Source organism: Gastrolobium bilobum, unplaced genomic scaffold (genome assembly GCF_033153095.1).
Source record: "Gastrolobium bilobum isolate Gb01-03AN ecotype WA unplaced genomic scaffold, APGP_CSIRO_Gbil_v1 utg2264, whole genome shotgun sequence".
NCBI lineage: Eukaryota > Viridiplantae > Streptophyta > Magnoliopsida > Fabales > Fabaceae > Gastrolobium > Gastrolobium bilobum.
Window position 1 is genome coordinate 336793 of NW_026899254.1, and position 12617 is coordinate 349409.

Below are 12617 nucleotides of genomic sequence, written 5' to 3' on the forward strand. Positions count from 1 at the left end.
CTGGAGAGCGCTTAAGCGCCCTGCCGTGCGAAAACTGGGTCGTGGAGGGCGCTTAAGCTCTCTCAGCGCGCTTAAGCGCGAAGCCCGTTTTCAGCATACACATGATTTAGTAAAATTGGCATAACTTGAGCTACAGAGCTCCAAATTGGGCGCGGTTTGAACTCACGTGTAGCTAACAAAGATATCTATAACCTAGTGTGAGATGAGAACTATATAGTAAGTAAAGGAATTCCAATTTAATAAAAGAGAAGTAGACATTTAACGAAGTCTGGTCTAAAGAAAGAAGAACATGATGTTAAGCTTAGATTGATTGTTCCGCAAAGCAATATGGTTATGGTCACGCCGTTGGTTATTTTCAAATTCGGTGTTTTAGAATGAAAAATTTACTCGGATTTCAAATGGAACCAATGTGATTGTAACTGCGCTTAATATCATAATGCGATGTTAACAAACCGGTTCTAGAACGGGGTGTTACATTTTGCAAAATTGGATTGCACTCCTGTTTCTGATGTAATGCACTTCTGTTTTGCAAAATTAGACTGCATAGAAAAGCAATAAAGTCATGTTCCTGTTTTTCTCTGGTTATGGACCAATAAGGGCTCCGTGCTTTTTGTCAGGGACTAAAAACGTCGTCGTGCATTTTGACAGGGACCAAAACGTCGTCGTCTCGTCTTCCACGATGTCCCACATCCAAGCCGCGTCAGCAAACTAGCGTGCCAACTGTGCACCGTTAGGTGGGAGTTAACAGAAAGATGAACGTGGCCTCTTTTTTGTTATTTCAGGGACCAATTTGTCCTTTTTTTATTGCTAGGAACTGAAAAGGGCTTCGTGGATATTGTCAGGGACTAAAATGAATATTTACTCTTATTTTTTTTTTAAATTTAGAAAAATTATTTTTCTTTTTGTTAAAATTACAGAATTTAGGCAGATAAAAGGAAGAAAAGATAATACGAATACTAATAAATTATTACACTGGGTTGATTTGGTGTATATAAAATACAGTGTTAGTAGGGGTGTAAATGGGCTGGGCTGGGCTGGGCTTTGGCCATCCTGGCCCAAGCCTACGTCAAAAAAAATTCGGTTTATCTGGCCTACTGGCCTATTAAAGGCTTTATTTGTAGGCCAAGCCCGACCCATTTTAAAAAATAAGAAAGTCTGACATGGCCTACAGGCCTTGTAGGCCTCCCACTATATATACTAAGCAAAAAAAAATAATTGTATAGAGCAAAGAAAGTTCCATTAATGCATGCACTAGTAAGTCATATGAAAAAAAATGACAAACAAGAAAGAGTCAACATAATACCTCAGCTCTAGAATGTATATCATAGAGGAATAAAGTCAAAAAAATGGGGAAAATAAGAAAAATAATTATTGGATGCTGAAATAAAGTCTACAAGAGAATGTCATTCATCTAAAAATCTTTAAACCACCATCAAGACAAGGGAAAGAAGAGTATTATTGAAAAATCTTCATCAGTAACATCATAATCCAGCAAGGTATACATTGCTCCATGGTATTAAGCTGCAACAACATGTAAAATTTGGAGACATTAGACAAGTTTTCCTTTCATAAAATAAAATAGCACAAAAAGTAAGAGATATTGGTTTTGTGTCTTTGCCACATAAAATAAATATTATTTTATTATTTTATTTTAATAAATTAAATAGGCCAGCCTACAAGGCTGTAGGCCGGGCTTGACAAAATTGGCCTATGACCTATTTATTAAAAAAACTTTTTTATAAGCCTAAGCCTACTCTACTTTTCTGAAAGGCCGGACCTGGGCTGGGCCAGCTTGGCCCATTTACACCCCTAAGTGTTAGCATATATTTATAATAAGAGTTAGGTCAAGTACCTATGTAGTTCTGGCTTTGTAAAAAAATAAGACTTGTATAACTTCAAGATGTTGTTTAGGTCTGTTTAGATGGCTTTAAAAAAAAAAAAAAATTATATTTTATTTATTTTAGAAGTTTTTTTTATAAAAATTAAAAATTATTTATATTTTTTTAAAAAAAATTAATTTTTGAAAAAAAAAATTTGCTTTTGATTTTTATTTTTTTACAAGTTAAAATTTTTAATTTTCAAAAAAAGTAAATTTTTGAATTTTTTTATGACTTATGCTTTTTTAAAAGCAGACATTCAAATATGTTATTTTTTATAATTGTTTTTTTTTTTTCTGAATAAAAGCAGTTTTTAAAGGGAAAAAAAAGTCTATCCAAATAGGGACGATGAATATGCTCGAATCTTAATTATACCAATTACTTAGGATCAGATATACAGCAAGAAACACTCTTTTTATCTAGCATTAAAAATGTTTTGATACGATATTTCTAATATTTATGTTTTTGAGAGAGTTGTCCCCTGACCCCTATAATAGGTCCAATAATATTCAAATCGAACTAATACGGTAATTCATCACTTATTCAATAAAGTTCAATGCAATAGCCGCCGGCTTTCCACAGCTATAAAAGGCATTCATGATACCCGCGGGGGGAATAAACGGCTCCCTGTATTTTAGCGTGGTTCAACAACACTAAAAAAGTTAATTATTTTGATTGATTCAATCAATCAAAATAAGAATATAACATGGTGAGCGTTGACGAGGGTGATAAGTGATCGTCAGTGAAAAATGGTATAGATAATGAGCGGCGGCTCCTAATAGGTTCTAGCAGGGTTACATAAATGAATCGAATCGACATTAAAAGAGAGATTCCAAAGAATGAGTCGAATCGACACCAAAAAAGAGAGATTCCAAAGACTGTACAAGTATGAGACTGCACAATTTGAGATAACTTAAAAGAATTATTTGATACTACCTATACTAACAAGATGTATCTACTTTTCGGTAACCCAGAACGGAAGAACTCCATAGCTAAGCGTACTTGACTTGAAGCAATTCTGTGATGGGTGACCTCCTGAAAAGTTTGTTCAGTAAGTGTGCGAGTGAAGAAAAAGTATCATAAAAAGTCTCGTGTTAATATGTGGAGATAGTCATTAATTCTTGAACCCAACATATTGTTACTAAAAAGTTCAATCACTTTCAAGTCTTTGTTATATTTAACCGACTAGATATAGTTATTTATATCAATCTTTGACATGTATTTGTTTCCCTTGTCTCTATATCCTTTCACCCATATAATTTTTTTCCAGTACAATGTCCTTCTCAAATAGTTAACATCTGAATTAATGTAGAAGTAATATTATTATAATTTTTATGGAATTATATCTGTCAACACCAATCATGCCCTACAAAGACATAAAAAGCCTATGCAAGCTTCTTGTTCAAATCCATAATTCTCATTGTTAGCTCTAGCTGCTTAAAACCTTTAATTAAAATAATGGAGCCTCACTTTGCAGTTGCGCTTCCATTGATGTTCCTAATTACTCCTTGGCTTTTATTGGCTAACGCTGAAAGGTCCACATACATAGTTCATATGGACAAGTCCCTCATGCCTCGTGTCTTTGCAAGCCATAATGATTGGTATGAATCCACCATTCATTCCATAAAGTTATCAACAGCTGATCATCATCCATCAAAGCAATCACAGAAATTAGTGTACACATACAACCATGCCATGCATGGATTCAGTGCAATGCTATCATCAAATGAGTTGGGGACACTAAAGAACAGTCATGGTTTTGTCTCAGCTTACCCAGACAGGTCTGCCACCATAGACACCACTCACACCTTTGAGTTTCTCTCACTCGATTCCTCCTATGGCCTATGGAATGCTTCAAATTTAGGGGAGGATATGATTGTTGGTCTTATTGACACTGGTATCTGGCCTGAGAGTGAGAGCTTCAAAGATGATGGCATGACCAAAAAAATCCCAACCAAATGGAAAGGAACATGTGAGCCAGGACAAGAATTCAACACTTCCATGTGTAACTTCAAACTAATTGGAGCTAGATATTTCAACAAGGGTTTGATTGCAGCAAATCCTAATGTCACAATAAGCATGAACTCAGCTAGAGACACAACGGGCCATGGAACCCACACATCATCAACAGTTGCAGGCAACTATGTTAATGGAGCCTCTTTCTTTGGCTACGGTGAAGGTGTAGCAAGAGGCATTGCACCACGAGCTAGGCTTGCCATGTACAAGGTCCTTTGGGATGAAGGAGAACAAGCCTCTGATGTTCTTGCTGGAATGGACCAAGCAATTGCTGATGGGGTTGATGTCATTTCCATTTCTTTTGGTTTCAATAATGTTCCACTTTATGAGGATCCTGTAGCAATAGCTGGTTTTGCAGCAATGGAGAAAGGGGTTGTGGTTTCATCTTCTGCAGGCAACGATGGTCCCCAACTTGGTACTTTGCACAATGGAATCCCCTGGGTTCTTACCGTGGCAGCAGGCACCATTGATCGCACATTTGGTAGTTTGACATTAGGAAATGGCAAAACCATTATTGGTTTGACCTTGTTTGCGGCAAACGCTATTGTGGAAAATCTTCAACTTGTCTACAACAAAAATCTATCAGCATGTAACTCAGTCAATCTGTTATCTGAAGCAGCCACAAGAGGGATCATTGTATGTGATAACTTAGACTCTGTCTCTGTCATTAATCAATCCAATTACATCTCTGAAGCTGGTGTCTTAGGAGCTGTATTTATCTCTGAGGATCCGCGTCTAATTGAATTAGGACGTTTGCACTCTCCAAGTATAGTAATAAACCCAAAGGAAGGACCATCAGTGATAAACTATGCAAAAAGTGTTGAGACACCAACTGCAAGCATCAAATTTACACAAACATTTGTTGGAATAAAGCCAGCACCAGCTGTTGCCAATTACACTTCAAGAGGTCCTTCTCCAAGTTATCCAGGGATCTTGAAGCCTGATATAATGGCACCTGGCACTACTGTTCTGGCTGCTTTTGTTCCAAATAAACCAGCAGCTAGAATTGGGAATAATGTGCTTTTACCCAGTGGTTTTAATTTTCTGTCTGGAACATCCATGGCTTGTCCTCATGTATCTGCTGTTGCTGCTCTTCTTAAGGCTTCACACCCAGAATGGACTCCAGCTGCTATAAAATCTGCATTAGTCACCACTGCTAATCCTCTTGATAATACCCAAAATCCAATAAGGGATAATGGTAACCCATCTCGTCAACATGCTTCTCCTCTTGCCATGGGAGCTGGTGAGATTGATCCTAATAGAGCACTCGATCCAGGACTCATATATGATGCTACCCCACAAGACTATATCAACCTCCTTTGCTCTTTGGGCTACACACACAACCAAATCTTGACTATCACAAGGTCAAACTCGTTTAACTGTACAAACCCATCATCTGATCTTAACTACCCTTCGTTTATTGCTTTGTACGGTAACAAAACAAGGTCCATAGTCAACGAGTTTCGGAGGACTGTTACCAATGTGGGAGATGGTGCTGCTACATACAGAGCCAAGGTGAAGTCACCCAGGGGCTCTGTGGTTAGAGTGTCACCTGAGAAGCTAGCTTTCGGGTATAAGAATGAGAAGCAGTGCTACTCTGTTGTTATAAACTATACGAGGTACAAGAAGGAAAACGTATCGTTTGGTGAGATTGTTTGGGTTGAAGAGGGTGGTGCACACAGGGTAAGGAGCCCTATTGTAGTGGCACCAATGTGAAATTGTATGAGTTGAAGTAGGTTCCTTCTTTCTGGTCATCGCTAGTAATAAAATTAGTAAGTAGATTGTAATATCGTAGCAGTTTCATACTGTATTATGTGTGTCTAGCTACAGCAAGCTAGTGCCAAGGGATATGCCATAGATAGCTGTTGTGTAATGTGATTAAGGATTTGGAGCAAGTGTTAGAATGATTACTATGGACAAAAAGTCTGGGATCAATGAAAGAAAGAAAAAACATGTGTCTTGCAGTTGAGTCTTCTTCCCTTTACTTATTAATTGAATGTAACGCCTGTCTGCCGCAGGCTAATTAATATACATACGGCGCAACATGTTTAACTTAATTAATGCGGAAATTAGTTGAATAAATTATTTCTTTTCTTTATGTATTGCAAATCTTTTCAATTCCATAACTACAATTTGAGGGTTATTATATTGAAACTCTAAGCTGATGTTACTTGATTTAAGACCTTTGCTGGTGAACGTGAACAAACTGTTGAGTCCGTGACTCACTTTTCTTAGTGGTGGGGCCATGTCCATCTTTGTTTAATTTGAAAACAAAGAATGAGAGAACCACGAGGAATTTTTAATGGGCTTTGTTTTTTATCAGTGTAAATATCATTTTTGGTCCTCAGAAAATTTCACGAGGCCCGTTTTAGTCCCTAGCAAATAAAAAGGCTCATTGTGGTTCCTAAAAAATTTAAATTGGACCCATTTTAGTCCTTTTGAGGACTAATATGGCTCTTTTTTGAATTTGTGAGGGACCACGATTTCAACTAAATGGATCCTTTTGAATTTTTGAGGGACCACGATGGGCCTTTTTATTTGCTAGGGACTAAAACGGGACTCGTGAAATTTTCTGAGGACCAAAAATGGTATTTACTCTTTTTATTATGTTACATAACATAAAATCATCTTCCTACACACGCACACAAAATTTATATGGGACCCACTTTAAATTTTTTCTCTTTTTTCTATTCTCTCTCCTCTCTCTTCCTTTTGTGAGAGTAGAAAGTTTGTTTTTATGTTATGTTACATAACAAAAACATTTCCCATTTTTTAATATGGTTCAAGATTATTATGGTCCTTTTACTAAAAAATTGAAATCTAGATCAATTTTTTTTCTTCCTTCTCTTTCCTCTCTCCTCAACATTTTCTCTCTTTCTCTCACTTCAGTCCCACCAAAAATTTTTTGCTCCCGGATCACAGTAACTTTACTCGAGCAACGGGCAGAAATAGCGAAAAAGACACACAAAAAAGGAGAGCGTCGCGGGATCTAACGATAAGATTTTGTCAGAACAAGTTTAGATTTTGTTTGTGATGTCTAGTACCTCACATCCACCGGTTATTTTAAGATTTGGAGGTCTTTAGAGCCACAAATTTGGTTTTCCCCTTTAAAGCTTTTTTTATGACTTTTTTTCTTTATTTTATATCTTCATTTCCACCTATTTGGTGATATTATTGGATTTCTCTATTGTTATATATAGAAATAACATTTTATATGTGTACTATAATACCCCTAACCTGTTTAATAAAAAAAAGGGCATGTGATTTGTAACATCCTGAGCGCTGACGAGGGCGAGGAGTGTCGCCGGTGCAAAGAGGCACGGACAAGGAGTGGCTCCTGATAGACTTCCAGCGAGGGGTTACATGCATGAATGAATCGAATCGTCACCCGAAAGAGAGGGATTCCAAAGACTGTGCAGGAATGAGACTGCGCAGTTTGGGATAGCTTATAAGAATTAATTGGTACTACTTATACTAACAAGATGCATCTACTTTTCGGTAGCTCGGAACGGAAGAACTCCACAGTTAAGCATACTTGACTTGGAGCAATTCTGGGATGGATGACCTCCTGGGAAGTTTTCCCAGGAAGTGTGCGAGTGAGGAAAAAGCACACTGAAAAGTCTCGTGTTAGTATGTGGGGATAGTCATTGCTTCTTGAAGCGGCCGGGCGTTACAAGTGGTATCAGAGCATGGCCTCTCTTCCAGTACAGTGTGGTTTGAGGACGAACCAGGCGGAAGTTGGTGGGCATGTAACATCCTGAGCGCTGACGAGGGCGAGGAGTGTCGCCGGTGCAAAGAGGCACGGACAAGTAGCGGCTCCTGACAGGCTTTCAGCGGGGGATTACATGCATGAATGAATCGAATCGACAACCGAAAGAGAGGGATTCCAAAGACTGTGCAGGAATGAGACTGCGCAGTTTGTGATAGCTTATAAGAATTAATTGGTACTACTTATACTAACAAGATGCATCTACTTTTTGGTAGCTCGGAACGGAAGAACTCCACAGTTAAGCGTGTTTGACTTGGAGCAATTTTGGGATGAGTGATCTCTTAGGAAGTTTTCTCAGAAAGTGTGCGAGTGAGGAAAAAGCACACTGGAAAGTCTCGTGTTAGTATGTGGGGATAATCATTGATTTTTAAAGCGGCTGGGCGTTACATGATTAAATATTTAATCATGCATAAATGGGGTAAATTAAGTAAAAGACCTAATTAAATAAAGAGTAAATACCATTTTCGGTCCTCAGCAAATTTTACGATGCCCGCTTTAGTCCATAGAAAATAAAAAGACTATTCGTGGTCCCTAAAAAATTCAAAGTGGACCCATTTTAGTCCTTTTGAGTGACTAATGTGGGTTTTTTTTGAATTTGTGAGGGACCACGATTTCAACTGAATGGGTCTATTTTGAATTTCTTAGAAACCACAAATAACTTTTTTATTTGCTAGGGACTAAAGCGGGCATCGTGAAATTTGTTGAGGACAAAAAAAGGTATTTACTCTTAAATAATTATGGTTATTTTGATGTAAAAAGTACAGTTAGTGAAATTTTTGGGGTAAAAATATGCGTAGGAAAAATTACCCAGAATGCAAAAGTAAAGTTAAAAATATGACTGAAAAAATATTCTAGTTCATTGGGTATAAAGTTTGGTATTAAATGGAGGTGTGTAGATAAATAAGTTGTTACCTAGTTAAAGTAACTTAACCTATTTAATATTTAGAAATGTGACATCTTCGTATTCTTTCTTTTTTTCTCTGCGCTCTTTCTTTCCTTTTTTCTCTCTCTCACCCGTAGCATCTCCATGGAAGCTTGGCTTCAAGCTTTTCTTTCCTTGATTTCTCACTCTACAATCATCCTAATCCTAAAGTGCATTACACGAAATTTATAGTAAATCACCCAAGAAATCCATTCCACCACTTTGTTTGAGCTTAAATCGCTTGTGGGAAGAGTTCTTCCTCCTCTCAAATTTGTGGCACTATTTATCCAAGTGCAAAAGTGTGGATTTTGAGTGAGCTTTGTTTGGGTTTTGTTCTTTGGACCTTGGATAAGCGATTAGAGGTAAGAAATCTCTATTTTCATGGTTTGATTTTCATGATTTAAGTTTGGAAATTTTGAAGTATGTTTTGGTGGGAAACTTTGAAATTGTGATAAATTAGTGTTATGTAGTAAGTTGTAATGTGGAATAACCATGAACATGTGTTTGAAATTTAAGAAAAATCCCCCTTGAACCCACCCTAGAATTCAGCTATGATAGGTTATGTAGGTTTTAATGTGCAAAAATTTAATTGTATAAATTGTGAAGGTTTGAATAGTGGTGTATGTTGAGATTAAGTGTGAAAGTGAGAGTACATTGTGGAAAATCCCTTGGAAACCCTCTCTATGCATTTCAGCCATTAGGGTCTAATTAGGGAAAATTATGTTAAAATTATTTGATGATGTATTTAGGTCCTAAATGCATGGTTTTAGTATAATTTTGAAGTTAAATGGCTTAAGATACAATGAGAGGCACCTTAGTTACTTTGTATGTGTTGCAACGGCTTTGTGAACAAAAATAGGCAAAGTTAGGCTTAAAAATTGTTATGAGAATATATGAATAATTTAGGGGCTAAGTGTGGGTTCTAGGAACCAATGGTTGTGTAAAAAGAATTAATGAAAATTCCTAGTCTTTGTTGGTATTGGCTTCAGCCATTGCATGAATTGTGGAACTAGGAAATATTAAAAATTGTAAAGATTATGTTAGAAGCTTGGATGGGTCATTTAAGGACCCTAGGTAATTATGAAACTGGGTAGTTGCTTGTGTTACGAGTAATCATCCGTAAATGTGTTAAATAATCATCTTAAGAAATGATGGTCTTGACTTGTAAATTGGCATAGAATTGGCATACATGAAAAGAAATGAAAGTAAACAATAAAATGTATGCCTTGTAATTATATGGCATTGTAGCATTTTATTGAGTTTCGTTTTGGATTTTGTCTCTAGGTGTGCCTAGGGACTGAGCGTCTTTGGATTTCCTTTGGAGCTAAATAGGTAACTTGTGTTACAAGTGAGCAAATCGGTAAAGCTTCAAAAGGTAAGCTCTATGTTTAAGGAGTCTTTTCCTACTTGTGTGCTCCACCATGGTTAGTGGATTATGGTTGGATTGTATGATTGTATTTGATGCTTTGTATAGATGCATTCATATAGAGCTATTTGATAACATGATATGATTTGTTCTGATGTGATTTTTGTATTAATCTCTGGCCATTGATTATATTGTACACTGATGTCCGCTTGGGGTCCTCTCTCGGGACTGACGGTGTACACCTCTGATCTGTTCGGGTTTCGCTTGGGGTCCTTCCTTGGGAACACGTGCGTTGATTTCCGCTTGAGGTCCTCCCTTGAGAATGACTGCGCACGCCTCTGATAAAATATGTGTATATGCTTTGTTCTGTTATGATATCTGTTGTTATATGATGTTATGTATACTCTGTATCTGACTTTCATGCAGGTTGAGCCCAGGGATATGGAGAATTCTCTATAAACCTGGAGCTTATTGAGATTTGTTATCTCACCCCTTTTTGGGGACATCATTTCAGGTTCTCAGATTCCCAGTGAGCCCTCACGAGGCAGGGACACGACCCGTGGTTAGAGGTGCTACGACAGACCAGATTTTGAGTAGCTGTAGGCTACTGTTATTTTGGAGTATATTTATGTTGTTTCGTATTCCATTATTTTGTGGATCATGATGTCTGATCCTTTATTTTGTATATGGCATGTATATGTTTTGTACATGTTCTGCTTTGATGCATATACAATTGAGTATTCAGGCATGTTTATATTATGAGGTACTATTCAGTTACATGATTACCTGTTGGATATGCATGTTGTTAGACATAGTGGCACGGAGCCAAGTTATGCATGCGCCCATAAATGAGTATATGGTCCTATATGGATGTCTGATATTTCTGAAAACATATATGATGTAAACTGTCTATCAGGATACCTTGAGAGTGGGATTCTCAAATCCCCGTTTGTCCGATTTACAGACGGTACTTTGTCCGATTTTCGTCTCTGTCAAATGATAAGTAAACTAGTGGATGTATGCAATGGTAAATATCATGTGAAAGGGATAAAAGAAAAAGAAAAAGTTAGTTCGTATTTTCGTAAGTTAAGTCTTCCGCTGTTTCTGTTTATATCATATGTATGTTAATTGAACCAGCTCGAGACGGGGATGTTACATGTATCCATTATTATTGACCGTTGATAGTGGAAATTTGGAAGAACTACAACAAAGATCCCGTGATTTTTCTTCCCACGTTGAGTTTTTCACTTAAAAAATCTTATATGCCACTTATTTTGTGTTGATGCTGTTACTGTTATTGTTTTTCTGTGTTTTAAGTTTACTAGTTATTTTGTTTGGCCAACACAAACAACATATTGTGGACCCGCATTGTGATAGATTATTTATTTTTTGTCACTGTCCAAGCCACATAACTTCCAACAGATACCAGCAATCCCCATTCCACCCAAGCCTGCGTCTTCAAGCTTAAACCATCTCATCACAATGTCCCATTTAAGCCCAAACCCGAGATTAATTAATAGCAAAATAGTATTCAAATTACATAATTAATTAAGCATTCACTTTTGTTACCATTATTTCTTTAAACCCAGTGTTTTAACTTAGCTTAATTTTATGTAGTCTTTAACTTACTTTAATTTCAAGAATTAAGGTTTTTTTAAACCTCAAGGGAGGCCTAATAAATTAGGCAAGATTGGGGACCAATGAAACTGAAAAAATTATTTGGTTCGCTTTTGGATGGAGAGGCTTATGCTGGGTTGTTGTTGTGTTTGAGAAGTGAGAGAAGCCTCAGTATATATATAGCTCAATACGTATGATTGAAAGTACATACATCTTGTCATATCTTTAAAATCAAAACCACAAAATTTGTCATATATGTAAATTTAATATGGAGACTAGTGTGTATAAGAGAGTTTTCAACCTATAGCCTATGGTTTAATTTTTTTGTAGTACCTTAATTAATTACGGAGCATTACATTACTAGTTATCTATTTCCTCTCTTATTATGACCTGTGTCCCTCGTTACAAAGTCCGAGTTAGCTGACGAGGTTTAAAATGTTGATTCTAGTACTTTCAAGTTATAAAACATCAATTCAATCCAAAAATTTAAGTTGTTAGGTGAATGATAAATCAATATGAGACTCCAATAATTGGTACTATATTTGAGACCTTGATCCGTCGAGCATAACATGCAACAGTGATATGGTTTTTAACAGTGATATCTCTCCTAGTTGAAGTTGATCATGACCATATGTCTGAATCTCGAGTTTATTACCCATATATATTCTCCAAAACCTAAGGTTCTTGCCAACTTTTTCTCTCATAGAAGCATCAACATGTTTACGAGAGAAGTGATCCACATTCGAGTAGCACTTCCTCACCCTCTCCATTTTCTCTTTCGATGCACTAAAAACTAAAATTGAATGCCACATCACACTAAACAGTCTAAACTCTAAACCCACCCATGCATGGTGATAGGATTTAATAAAAAGAGCAAATAGACCGATTTAGTTTCTAAATAGTTATTTAATAACAAAGCAAAAGCAAAACTCAAAAAACAGGTTTACAAAATTTTAAACCAAAGGAAATCTCTGAAAATACATCAAAGTAACCAAGTTCAAAGTTGTTGGCCAAGTGCATGCCAACTTAGAAATTAAATAAAGCCTAATT

General features: G+C 36.7%; 1 protein-coding gene across 1 annotated transcript; it reads left to right on the top strand.

Annotated features, from left to right (window-relative positions):
• Nucleotides 1–3335: 3335 nt before the first annotated feature.
• On the top strand, nucleotides 3336–5609 carry LOC133288801 (subtilisin-like protease SBT3). The gene has a single exon (XM_061486619.1). The coding sequence runs from the start codon at nucleotides 3336–3338 to the stop codon at nucleotides 5607–5609; it is 2274 nt and encodes a 757-aa protein (XP_061342603.1).
• Nucleotides 5610–12617: the final 7008 nt, after the last annotated feature.